Source organism: Electrona antarctica (genome assembly GCF_951216825.1).
Source record: "Electrona antarctica genome assembly, contig: SUPER_2_unloc_1, whole genome shotgun sequence".
In the NCBI taxonomy this organism is placed as follows: Eukaryota; Metazoa; Chordata; class Actinopteri; order Myctophiformes; family Myctophidae; genus Electrona; species Electrona antarctica.
The window spans coordinates 1-14433 of record NW_027638779.1 but is presented as its reverse complement, the minus strand read 5'-3'; the positions used below and the strand labels follow the sequence as shown (position 1 = coordinate 14433).

The following is a 14433-nucleotide window of genomic DNA, read 5'->3' as shown; positions in this document are numbered from 1 at the left end:
ATGGTTTAATCAGACTTGCCAAACTTTCCTTTTCGCTTCATACCGTTCCGTAGAGAAGATCTACACGCACGATCTATATACCAAATGAAAGCCCTAATTTCGTCGTTTACATAGCACTTTGAAATTTTAAAAATGGGCTAGATTTGAGCAAGTTGTGACTCAATGAAAAGACGAGGAAAACAAAAAGAACGACACAGGGGGCGGGGGGTGCAGCACAAGTGAGGCACATTCTGGCGTAAAGTTTCCCTTCATTGTCAATGGCGTTTATTAAACAAACTTTGAACTAAAGACAAACATTAAACCTAAAAAATAAATAGAAAATGAGTTAAATCGACACTTGTGCTTTCTAAGGTGTGATTTGGGGCCCTAAAGATGAATTTGGTAACACTTGCTATGCATCCCAAATAATCTTTATAATGTGTTTATTTTTTATAAACATGAACTTTGTTTTAATAATTTAACATTTATCTATAATAATGTATTATAAATGTTTGAGAAATAATAATAATGCTAATGTTATAAACATGGAATACATAGCAAGTTATGATATTATAAGTCATTATAATACAGTTTATAATGTGTTATGATTAAGCCTATAAAGTATAATGATTATTTATCAGTGCCTATAAATATAATTATACATGTTTATGAGAACATTATAATGTCTTATAAGTTAAATGCGTTTTAAACATGGGATGCATAGCAAGTGTTACCGAATAATAATTAAAACATTGACGTTCTCACCTGCATTCACAGAACTTCCTCCTGGTGCTTCCACCTCATTCTTACTGGAATTACATTTGTTGTCCTTTTCTGGAAAATATACAAAAAAATCACATCATGTCAAACAAACGTAGAAAACAAACTCACTCACTCATTTCATAAATATCACCATATCTATACATGTCATAAATATCACCATATCTATACATGTCATAAATATCCACCATATCTATACATGTCATGCATATCACCATATCTATACATGGTCATAAATATCACCATGTCATAAATATCCACCATATTGCACACACACACACACACACACACACACACACACACACACACACACACACACACACACACACACACACACACACACACACACAACCACACACACACACACACACACACACACACACACACACACACACACACACACACACACACACACACACACACACCGAGTATAGGCTACCGCTGGCTCTCCTCTGACTGAACTGAAGTCTCAGGAGCTCCGCAGTCCGCAATAAAAACAATTTAAATACTGCGGGAGCATTATTATTATTATTACCACACTAAACAAAGTTGGATTTGTGCAGAAACTGCAGATACATAACGTAAGTGTTCTTATTATTGTGGGTCTGGGTTTTATAATGCAGCGTGAGTCCGCGAATGGCCGATCTACAAGCTCACAACGCGTTGCGCTGATTGACAGACAGTGCACGTGCAGCAGTTACTGTATACAACTATAATTAAGTAGGCTACTTTTTAGTGTGATGTCTGTCTGTTATTGACTTCTTGTCCGTAATGTGGGTTTATCAGAGCGCCACATTAGTGCAGCTGTGAGTGAGTGGCTGCTGCTGCTGCGTCCAGGCACCAATAAAGCCACCGGCAGCGCGCATGCTAGAAATAATAAATACAAATATGTCGGGCTTCGGGCCGGGCCATGTACTTTTACTGCGGCCCCAGTGCCCCCCACAAAATGACCGGAACTACTTAATATTTCACCAAAACTAGAGCAGAACTCCCACCATGGGACTCGGGCACATGAAAATATAAATATATTTAGGAGAAAAAAAATGTGAAAATGGAACCCATCGTTCTCACAATACTAAAAATCTAAATAAACATATATATATATATATATATATATAAAATCTTGTTTAAAAACAATGTCTCCTATGAGTAGAAAAAAATGGTGGTTGAAAAGTGTGACCAGATTTGACTGAGAGCTGCCATCGTGCAACCTCCAGCTTTTCACCAGAGGAGAAAAACTGAATGTTTATTTATATTTTATCCAAAATGAGTTAATAGCAATTCAAAGTGCTGATCTTATTATATACAATAGTTATTGTCATTACCATAATTATTAATAATAATGATTATTGTTATTATACATTGTAATTATATATTTAGTTGTATTATCTTATATAGACTTGATTGTTTTTTTGTTTTTTTTTGTATTTCCATTTTGTTATTATACTGTGAGTGTGTAAACAAAGAAAAAAAAATCAACCTGAATATAAGTTTTGATGTATTGAGATACACAAAGAAGGGGTAGGACTCGATACGTTTTTCAATAAACTTCTTCCTACTCCTTTTTCGAACATAAACATAAGTTAAGGATTATGAAAGATCATTATTATTATTATTTTTGGACGCTTCTTTTTTGTTTTTAATATTTACTTTGTCTTTTCTTGTTTATATTGTTCGGAAATAAATAAATGAAATCGACATGTAAATATGAAATAAATGCTTAAACATGTAGCAGGTATAATGTTAGCCTCGGAAACCCAGACATTTTTATTTCCAGGGAGAAAAAAAAGTCTGGGACCGAGTCCACTTCAATTCGGCATAGAGTAGTGCAAACATCACTCACTCTCTGCTGATTTCTGATCGTCTGCACCTTTGTTAAATTGACACACACACACACACACACACACACACACACACACACACACACACACACACACACACACACACACACACACACACACACACACACACACACACACACACACACACACACACTCCTCTCTCTCTCTGTTGCTCTAATCAATTAGTCTCATGTCTAGCAGCTGCGCATAGTTTCTCCCGGAGGATCCTGCCAGGAGCTGCCTATGCCATAAAAAGCATAGGTGAGTTCCAGGCTAGTGTAATGTATAGAGACCACAGAAGTGAACCTTTCAAGCCTGTTTTCTCAACTCGCTGTTTCTCTGCAAGACATTACTCTATAAGCCATATCTCCAAAACGGGTGGGTCAAACTGAACAACCAATATGTCTATTTGAAGCTATGATTCCCTGCTTTGACATGACGTGAAAAATCCAATGGCAGTCCCTCAGTCAAATTTGGCCACAAGTGGTGTAGTGGTCCTTTAAAGGAGAATTCCATGCTAGAAGGCTTACTTACTTACTTTGTAGCTGTTACGTCCCCACCAAAGAGGTCCAGGTGTTATTTTGTGCAAAAGCGCATTATTGGCTATTTCCCCTACCATAAGCCCTCAATGAATTGCATTGAATTGCATTGAATTGAGGGCTTATATTAGGGGAAATAGCCAATAATGCACTTTTGCACAAAATAACACCTGGACATCTTTGGTGGGGACGTAACAACTACAAATAACACCTGGACCTCTTTGGTGGGGACATAACAACTACACATAACACCTGGACCTCTTTGGTGGGGACATAACAACTACACATAACACCTGGACCTCTTTGGTGGGGACATAACAACTACACATAACGTAAGTTATGGCTATAACTATGGATCTATGAGACCGAACGATGACCGTCACTACGGTCATAACAACGAATGATGCCCTCATCTTCCTCTTCTCGAGACCAATATATCAAAAATGTCATGCCCACATGACCCGGGGAGGCGGTCTCACCGTATAAATTATGCCCGGTGAGGGCGGCTCCGCCTCCAGCCTCGAACGCCTCAGAACGTTCCGAGCGACAGGAGATAGTGACGGTCATCGTTCGGTCTCATAGATCCATAGTTATAGCCATAACTTACGATCTATATCGACCTCACTCTGACCGTCACTACGGTCATAACAACGGATGACTTATACCAACCGGGTCGCGAGGAACAGGGTACTCAGCCCCATCACCATCTCGCTGGGCAGCTGCAAGCAGGACGGTGGAACCCAGCGATAGCTGGGATTCCACGTTCAGTCTGTAGAACCTCGCAAATGTGCAAGGCACAGTCCATGAAGCCGCTGCACAAATGTCCTCCATGGACACTCCACTTAGTGCAGCCCAAGAAGTGGCCACCCCCCTTGTGGAGTGGGCCACCACATTCTCAGGGACCGGCTGGCCTAGATCAACATAGGCCGCCGAGATTGTGTCCACAAGCCAATGCGACAGCCGTTGCTTGGACAAGGGAAGCCCCAACCTCCTGCCCCCATAGCAGACAAACAGCTGCGTGCCTGTGCCTCGTATGGCCTGTGTGCGATCCACATAAGCACGAAGTGCTCGGACTGGACACAATGTAGAAAGGCCCTCCACAGTTTCCTGGGGGCCCAGAGCAGAACGCAATGCCGTAATTTCCAGCACTCGGTTCACCGTCTGCGGAGTAATTACTTTGGGCAGAAATGCCGGGTTAGGCCACAGCGACACCCCTGTGCCCTCGGGTTTCCACCTCATGCAGTCTTGGCTGACTGACAAGGCCTGCAGCTCACCGACGCGTTTGGCAGAGGAAAGCGCCAAAAGAAGTGCCGTCTTACGAGAGAGGGATTTCAGATCGGACTGATCCATCGGCTCATACGGGGCTCCCATCAAGGACCGCAGTACCAGAGGGAGATCCCAAGCAGGGGCCCTCAAGGCCCGTCCGGGGCGTAGCCGCTTGACACCAGCCATGAACTGAGTGACAAAAGTATGCCTACCAACTGGTAGCCCATCAACCTCCTCATGCCGGTGGGAAATAGCGGCGGAATACACCCTGATGGTGCTGGCTGCTCTGCCAGCATCCAAGAGGGACTGGAGAAAACGTAAAACCAGGGATACGTTGCAGGTGACAGGATTCGCCTGCTGGGCAGCACACCAGGCAGAGAAGCACTTCCACTTGTGGTCGTAATTGGCCCGGGTGGAAGGCGCCCTGGCATTACGCATTGTGTCAAGGACAGCCTCATCTAGCCCTTGAGGGAGGGGCTCAGAAGAGGCCAGGCCCAGAGCTGCAGAGTCATCGGCTTGGGGTGCCAAATCTGACCCTCTGCCTGGGACAAGAGGTCTGCTCTGGCCGGCAGAGGCCATGGAGACCCCTGAACCAGCTGAAGGAGGTCTGGAAACCAATGTCTCCCTGGCCATCGGGGTGCAATCAACAGAATCCTGTAGCAACCCAGCCTCACCCGATGCAACACCTGAGGAATCAGGGGCAGTGGAGGGAAAGCGTACATCAAGCCGTCCGGCCACTCTCCTGACAGAGCATCCAGGCCCAAGGGGCCCCCCTGGCCCGTCAGGGAGAACCATAGCTCGCAGTGAGCATTCTCTCGAGAGGCGAACAGGTCTGCTCGGGCCCGGCCGAAGCGGGTCCATATTTGTGAGATCACCTGTGGGTGAAGTCTCCACTCGCCGGAGAGGGGGCCGGACCTGGACAGAAGGTCTGCTGCCGTGTTCACTACTCCCGGCACATAGATTGCCCTGAGGGAGGCCAAGCAAGGCGCGGCCCACCACAACAGTTCCTGAGCCACCTGTAGGCAACGAAGTGACTTCGTGCCCCCCTGGTGATTTATATGATAGACCGCTGAAGTGTTGTCTGACCTCACCAGGACATGCTTGTCGCGGATAAAGGGGAGGAGAGCCCTGAGGCCGAGGTGAACAGCCCTCAGCTCCAACACATTGATGTGTTCGGACGTCCAAGGAAGCGCCCACTGACCTCTCGCTGTCCTGCCTTCCCATACGGCTCCCCAGCCGGTCTGGGAGGCATCCGTCGTCACCACAGTCCTCCTGAACGGAAGGTCCCGAAGCGGGACCCCTCGTGTCAGCATCGTGCAGTCCCTCCACGGCCGTAGAGCGTGAAGGCAAGGCCTTGTCACCACCAGCTTCACATGCCGGTCCCGCTTGGGATCGAGGCCGAATGAATTCAGCCACCTCTGGAGAGGTCTGGCCCTGAGCAGGCCGAGTGGGACGACTGCTGTGGCGGATGCGATCATCCCCAACAGCCGCTGGACCAGAACCATCTTGACACACGTGCCGAGACGGAAGTGGCGCAGGAGTGTTTGGATCCGTAGAACCCTCTCCGGGGACAGAGAGACCACCATGGTCACTGAATTGAGACACAGGCCGAGAAAACCTGTCTGTTGCCTGGGTTCGAGGTTGCTTTTCTTTACGTTCACTCGGAAACCCAAGGACTGGACATGAGACAACACCTGCTCTGTGTCTGCCACAACCTGGCTGCGAGACGGAGCGACGATCAGCCAGTCGTCGAGATAAGGGAGGACCTTCATGCCTGAAAGCTGAAGCGGGTACAGAGCGGCCGCCACTACCCTTGTGAACACCCTCGGAGACAATGACAGCCCGAATGGGAGCACTCTGAACTGGTAGGCCTGCCCTTGAACGGCAAAGCGGAGAAAGGGCCTGTGACCCGGCCAAATGCGGACATGGAAGTACGCGTCTTTCAGGTCGAGAGTGGCGAACCACTCTCCCTGACCAATGGACTGGCGTATGTGTTTTGTCTGTAACATCTTGAAAGGTAGGACCTTCATGTACCGGTTTAGCCACCTGAGATCGAGGACGGGCCGAAACCCGCCGTCCTTTTTTGGCACCAGAAAATATGTTGAGTAAAAACCTGCTTTCTGATCGGTTGAACTCACCTTTGTAATTGCGCCTTTCTGCAGCAGGGTGGAAACTTCCTCCGCCAGCACGCGTGCTTGGATAGGGTCCCTGACCAGAGTCATACGGACCCTTGAAAAGGGGGGGGGACGCCGTCGAAATTGGAGTTTGTAGCCCCTGGCGACTGTCTCCAGTACCCAGGGGTCTGATGTACGCTCTACCCAGCTGTCCAAGCAAAGCCGGGAGAGACGTTCGACGGCCGGCCCCGAACTCTCATGCAGAGCCCCCTTGGCGCCCTGTGCCCTTGCGGGGGCGACGCCCTTGAGGGCCACCTCTGTTAGTGGCTCGGGATCTAGAACCTTGCTGCCAGTGAGGCTGCTGCCGGGCGGCCGAACTGGGGGCCCGAAACGCCTCATCCTGGTGCCTGCCACGCCCCCAGGACCCTTGGTGGGGCCCTGAGCCTTGATAGGAACGCCGTGGTCCGAGTCTGGAGGTAACAGACCGGCGAAACCGTTGAACGCTCTCCCGTGTCTGAGCACAGCGTTCAGTTCTGTCCAGTGTCTCCTGGAAGTCTGGATGGAACACATGGCCCGGCACAACTGCTTTCTCCCGCAGCTCTTTCTTGATGTTCTCAGGGAGACGCATCTGAGCCAGCCAGACCTGACGACGAGCCAACATGGCTGATGACATGGTGACGCCAATGTCCCGCGTGAGCTGAGAATGAGCCAACACCGCGGAATCTATCAGGGACCGGGAGTCTGTGTCCTCCGCCCCCATTGTCTTACCAAGAGGAGGACCAATGCATTCCCCGAGCGAGCTGCACGGGTTGCTGAATTGTACGTGCGACACACCAGACTTTTCGCACTGCTTACTGGGGCAACGTGGGACAGTGGTAACTCGGTCAGGGCCAAGATCGGTCAATGCGGCCATGCCCTGCTCGACCGGTGGCATGTCTCCCAAGCCGGACTCGGGAGGATAAGCCATCTTTGCTAGGCCCCTGCACCCAGCATTAAATAAGGAGTCACTATCAGGCTTCCCCCAGTTAGTCATTAGCATCCCCGAATACCCCTCTGCTTCTGGAACAGTAGGGGACAAGCGAGCCTGGGACACCGCACTGAAGACACCCGCCGAAGAGGCAGACTTCGGGGCTGTAAGTGTCATACCCAATAGTTTAGCTGCCGATAACACGTGCGACACCAGCGTCTCACTAGCCGAGACGTCCGGAGCGGACTCTGCCACCTCCTCCTCGTAGAGCGCAGATCTGGTGCTGCCTGAGACTGAAGCATGGTCCGAACGTAGACCACTGCCAGTAAGGGAGCCAGGCGCATGGATGTAAAGCACATCTGGGTCATCCTCCGGGCCAGGCACCCCCCTGAAGGGAGATGCCTGCGAGGACACAGTCTCATGTGACACCGCAGTTGAGGAGCATTCAGCTTCAAACCTCCCCATCCGCTCACTGAGGGACTGAATAGCAGCCAAAATCTCCCTCTGAGTGGCACCCTGCGTCTCCCCGACCTCCTGGGGGTGAGCAGAACGCTTAGGGGCCCGAGAGGTGTGCTCACGAGACCTCCTATAATCATGGTCACCTGAGCGACGCCGATGGCGTTTTCTAGAAAGCCTGTCACTCCGGCCAAGCACCGGTTCCTGGGCAGGGGGAGCCAACTCCCCCCCCAGGGCTGCCCGCCGAGCCCTCTCGGCATAGGGCAAGTCGATGGCAGCATTACAGGGGTCCTCAACGTCCCGCTGCACATGGGCTCTGCCCAAACAAACGGGACATTCCCGGTGGCCATCACGGGGGTCCATGGCTGCCTGACAACAGCAGCAGACGTAGGAAGCCATAGTAGCTCAATTACCGCCCTACTCACAGTACGCGAACGCACCCGAGGGATATGCAGGAACCCCACCAGCTGCGAACAGCAGTATCAGGGGCCGCAATATAAAAGGAAAACAACCCTACTCACCGTACGCGCACGTACTTGAGGGAACAGAAAAACGCAAACCCCAACCCGCTGCGAACAGTGTGGTAACAGGGGTAATAATATGCGAAACTCAAAATACCCACTCACTACACATAAACGTATGAGAGGGGTTTAGCATAACAAAAACAACCCTGCCAGCTGCGGACAGCATAGCACCAGGGATAGCGAATAGCAGTATGCACAAATGTATAACAGTATTAATCAAAAAACATCCACTCACTATACACGAACGTATGAGAGGGAATAACTAACGCAACAAAAATAAACCCTGCCAGCTGCGGACAGCGTAGCACCAGGGGTAGTAAATAGCAGTAGGCCTATGCACAAAATAATAATGTTAATCAAAACGTCTACTCACTATACGCGCACGTATGAGAGGGAAAATTTAACGCAACAAAAAGAAACCCTGCCAGCTGCGGACAGCGTAGCACCAGGGGTAGTAAATAGCAGTAGGCTTATGCACAAAATAATAACAATGTTAATCAAAACGTCTACTCACTATACGCGAACGTATGAGAGGGAATAGCAGAATAGCAAGTAACAAAAACAAATCCCACCTGCTGCGCACAGCGGTCTGAGGGAACTCACGTGACTGAAGCAAACAGCTTCTTCTCACCTACTCACAATACACTCGGTATGGAGGGAGGACAAGTTAAAGAAAAATATCACCTTGTGACTCTACTAGAAATACTAGTGTGGATAACTACATCGCATGCGAACCCACGCGGAATTGACAGGACTACCACCAACTTGGATGGAGCCTCCACTTAACCCCCGCAGCTGCGGACAGCGCAACAACGGGTACAACAATAACAAAAAAATAAGTAGCCGTATCCCGGCCGTTCCGCAACAAACGGAACTCTTAAGGCAGCCTAACTGAAGGGAAAAACCCTGTAGGCCAAACAAAACAAGTATACACAACAACAACGTGTTTAGCTTTAGCAAACAATCACAGTAGGCTATAAAGTCACACAACACTGCAACCCACAGGGACGCAAGGCGCCTGCACCGAAGTGTACGGGTTACCAAAGCAGTGAGTGTGGAAAAGACTACTAGCGAAAACCAAGCAGTCCGCATTAACAGTATATATATATCTCAAAAGATACGATACCATTCACCTACCGTACAGGTCTCATGAGGCGAGAGAGGCAAAGAGGCGGAGCCGCCCTCACCGGGCATAATTTATACGGTGAGACCGCCTCCCCGGGTCATGTGGGCATGACATTTTTGATATATTGGTCTCGAGAAGAGGAAGATGAGGGCATCATTCGTTGTTATGACCGTAGTGACGGTCAGAGTGAGGTCGATATAGATCACCTGGACCTCTTTGGTGGGGACGTAACAACTACAAATATAGGTAAGAAAGCCTTCTAGCATGTAATTCTCCTTTAAGCCCTCAGCCAATCAAACCATCGCCATGGGGTACACACACACAACGCTGGGCATAGCACCCCATAGGAGGTGATAGCACCCCATAGGAGGGGATAGCACCCCATAGGAGGTGATAGCACCCCATATAGGAGGTGATAGCACCCCATAGGAGGTGATAGCACCCCTCAAAATAAATACATTAAATAAAATAAGGTCAATCACAACATGTCATGGTAACCTTCATTTAAAAGGAAAATCACATTGAGGTAAAAAGGTAAATTATACATTTATATAGCGCTTTTTATGCAAAGGGCTTTGCATTGTGCATTACATTCTCACACACACACACACACACACACACACACACACACACACACACACACACACACACACACACACACACACACACACACACACACACACACACATTCTTTCCATCTGACGGACCCGTTCACTTTTGTTGTATTGTCACACATCAGTGGTCAGTGCATCCATCAGAAGAGAAGAAAGGGCAAAGTGCGTGTTGGTAGCATAATGTTTGTCAGTGAGGAGTGATTGACACGCATGTCTGTCTGCGTGTTGGTAGGACGTGCATGATTCTCCATATAGTATTTTCACTATGTGTCGTGTTGTGTGAAGTATCTAACCATGATTAGTAGAAGCATCAGCCTCTCCATTATAGTATTTTCACTATGTGTCGTGTTGTGTGAAGTATCTAACCATGATTAGTAGAAGTATCAGCCTCTCCATATAGTATTTTCACTATGTGTCGTGTTGTGTGAAGTATCTAACCATGATTAGTAGAAGCATCAGCCTCTCCATATAGTATTTTCACTATGTGTCGTGTTGTATGAAGTATCTAACCATGATTAGTAGAAGCATCAGCCTCTCCATATAGTATTTTCACTATGTGTCGTGTTGTGTGAAGTATCTAACCATGATTAGTAGAAGCATCAGGCTCTCCATATAGTATTTTCACTATGTGTCGTGTTGTGTGAAGTATCTAACCATGATTAGTAGAAGCATCAGCCTCTCCATATAGTATTTTCACTATGTGTCGTGTTGTGTGAAGTATCTAACCATGATTAGTAGAAGCATCAGCCTCTCCATATAGTATTTTCACTATGTGTCGTGTTGTATGAAGTATCTAACCATGATTAGTAGAAGCATCAGCCTCTCCATCATCCTTACCTGTGAGGTGGTTTGTGGGCTGGTCATCGTGGCGGTTGAGGCTCACCTCCAGCGTTTCTTGGTCGTCATGGTGGTTGAGGCTGAGGTCCAACGATCCTTGGCTCTCATGGTCGTTGATGTTGAGCTGGAACTGCAGGTCGATGTCGGCTGAACACAGGGAGAAGAGGACGAGCAGGAAAACGGCAGCAGTCTCCATCTCGAAGATGTGTGTCGATGCTTTGGCAAGCAGCATCTTATATACTCTACCTAGCTACCGGTAACCTTTGTTATTTTGCATACCTGCATTGGGAGTGCCAGCCCTGAGTGATTTGGTGCCCTAGGCAGGAATTGACCTGGCAGACATTTAGAACATTTAGGACATTTCGGGCGTCACTCTGAAACCGAGACGGCAACTGAGAACAGAACAGACGGGAAGTGAAATGGAAACTTGCATTATTGCATAACACCGCTGATGGCTGACAGACAGACAGACAGACAGACAGACAGTGGGAACCTACAAGCTAAAGCTCGTAGCGCGGCACTCGGTGCCGCGCTATAAGCTTGTAGATCTGCTATTTTGCATTGTCTATTTTGTATTGTCTCTATTATTAAGGTTATTGTAGCAGTCAATTTATATTGGGGTCGGGGGGGGGGGGGGGGTGGGGGGGGGGGGGGGGTGTCCCGAGACATTGCCAAAGCATTTCCGGGGGTCCCCGGCCAAAAACGTTGAGAACCGCTGCTGTACTGTATTGTGCCATACTGTACTGTACTGTACCATACCGTACCACACTACTGTACTGTAATGTACCATACTGTACTGTACTGTACTGTACTGTACTGTACTGTACTGTACTGTACTGTACGCTACTGTACTGTACCATGCTGTACTGTACAATATACTGTACCGTACTGTACTGTACCGTGCTGTACTGTGCTGTAGCAGACTGTACTGTATACTGTGCTGTACTGTGCAATACTGTACCGTACTGTACTATACTGTGCCGCACTGTACCATACTGCAGGGGTTCTCAACCCGTAGGTCGCGACCCCTCGGGGGGTCGCCAAATTATTTTAGGGGGTCCCCAAATTATTTAAAAAAAATAATAATAAAAAAGATTTTTCAAAAATAGCAGACCTACAAGCTCATAGCGCGCCACTCGGTGGCGCGCTATGAGCTTGTAGATCTGCTATTTTTAAATAGCTAAATTATAACAATGCTTAAAACACCAAAAGGGGTACCCGCCCAAAATGGTTTAAGGTTATTGTAGCAGTCAATTTATATTGGGGGTCGGGAGGGGGCGGGGCGGGGGTCCCGAGACGTTGCCAAAGCATTTTCGGGGGTCCCCGGCCAAAAACGTTGAGAACCCCTGCCATACTGTACTGTACTGTACTGTACTGTACTGTACTGTACTGTACTGTACTGTACTGTACTGTACTGTACTGTACTGTACGACAGCAGCCAGCGAGCCGATCTGCTGTCGGGACCAGTGCTGTCTGCTGAGCGCATGCAGAGTTATGAATAATACACATTCCGGGGTTCGGGCTGAAAGTCCGCCCCTCACAGTGTTTTTCCACTACGAACCATTGAACGTGCTGTAATACACATGCTGTGCAGATACGTGTAAAACCCCGGACATTTGAAGGAATTTTTAACCCCCCCCCCCCCCCCCCCCCGCAAGACAGCCCGGACAGTCCCCCAAAAGAGGACTTGTCCGGGCAAAAGAGGACGTATGGTAAGCCTACACAAACTGCCACACTGCCACGCACACGCACACACACAACACACACACACACACACACACACACACACACACACACACACACACACACACACACACACAGGGTTTTTGGCTTCTCTTCGCTACCACTGGCACTGAATAATGGCGTTGCGGGAAAACACACGGAAACAGCCTTTTCAGATGCAAGACGGTCCGTGAGAATTAAACCACAGACAAGGAAATGTCATCTGATCTTTATGAATAAAATGACAGAGAAGAGACAGCTTTGATAACTTCTTTAGGAAACCGATACCAGATGCTGATCTGCTGATAGGTGCCATTGTGTACCGCATGGCACTGCTGTAACAGGATGCATCAGATGGAAGCTTCTTATTACCACGGAAGGGCCCCGGGAGCCTCTGAGCTCCACCTCTTACCTTTAAGGGCCCCGGAAGGCCTCTGAGCTCCACCTCTTACCTTTTGCCTTCCAACTCACAGCCAAGGCTCTTCTAATACAGGGGTTCTCAACCTTTTTGGCTGGGGACCCCCTCTGGGACCCCCGGAAATGCTTTGGCTATGTCTCGTGACCCCCGCCCCGCCCCCCATCCCCACCGCCAATACAAACTGACTGCAAAAATAACCTTATAATAGAGAAAATATATCATAATTGAATTCTGAAACAAGATATAGGCCTAATCATTAAGGATTAAGTTTATGCATGTACTATGTGTACTATGTAAACTCTTCATTTCCATATTCCAGCCATTCAGTTGAATGGGGGGGGGGGGGGCAGACTCTCGCACATTATGATCTTGATGAACTCGTAACCTTATGTATCTGCATATATTCTCGGGATACTCGCGGATCCAGATGGAGAGAATATGATTCAGGACGAGGAAGAAGAACTCAGTGACTCAGTGATGATGACATTAACCCATTCAGGACGGGAACCCCTTTTGGTGTTTGAAGCATATACTTTATATTGAAAAATAGCAGATCTACAAGCTCGTGGCGCGCGCTTGTAGCGAGTACCGCGCTACGAGCTTGTAGATCTTCTATTTTTGAAACATCGTGAAAACGTGGCGCAAATCTTTGAACATATATTCTTTCAGAGCGAATGTTTTTTAACTCAAATCTTTGCTTCTGGGGCTGACGGTCCCCTGGAACAACATATTTTCAGATGGGGGTCGGCGGCCAATTACATATCGTTTTTGGGGTCCTTGACATGAAAAACTTTGAGAACCACTCACATAGAAACATAGGTTTTTTCTGAAAACGGTCATGATTTATAGAAGACATTTGTAGAATCAGTTCTCAGGTCTAAATGCACGGCGGCTGCCTGTGTGGAGGTGGAGGAAAATAGCCTATACCGCCGTGACCATTATATCAGCGAACAGACTGGCCAATAAGAATAAGGAATTGTTTCGGGGGAACAGATTATCGATGGCAATCACAACAGACGCATGGTTCTTCTGTGATAAGGCGTCTAATGGTGAGGGTCTGTTTTATTTTATTACCATATGCGCAAGTTTGAGTGGGAAGACTGGCCAGTGCCACAGCTGAACTCCCTATAGCTATAAGTGTGTGTCATGATGGCCAGGAAGGCCCACATTACCGTGGCATTATTATGCTTTTCAAACAGCTTTGTTCTTTGTACTGTATGTGCAGGCCTTTGCTCTAGCAGGGTGGATTT

At 48.1% G+C, this 14433-nt stretch overlaps 1 protein-coding gene across 1 annotated transcript in view; it reads right to left on the bottom strand.

Moving 5' to 3' along the window:
* Positions 1-11239, bottom strand: part of LOC306918588 (uncharacterized protein) — a gene marked incomplete at both ends in the record, with an annotated part of 42312 nt that extends 31073 nt beyond the window's left edge. The window contains 2 exons of the mRNA XM_079531480.1: positions 745-813; positions 11044-11239. Coding sequence (XP_079387606.1) covers positions 745-813; positions 11044-11239 — 265 coding nt within the window. The remainder of the gene's footprint in view (positions 1-744; positions 814-11043) is intronic.
* Positions 11240-14433: the final 3194 nt, after the last annotated feature.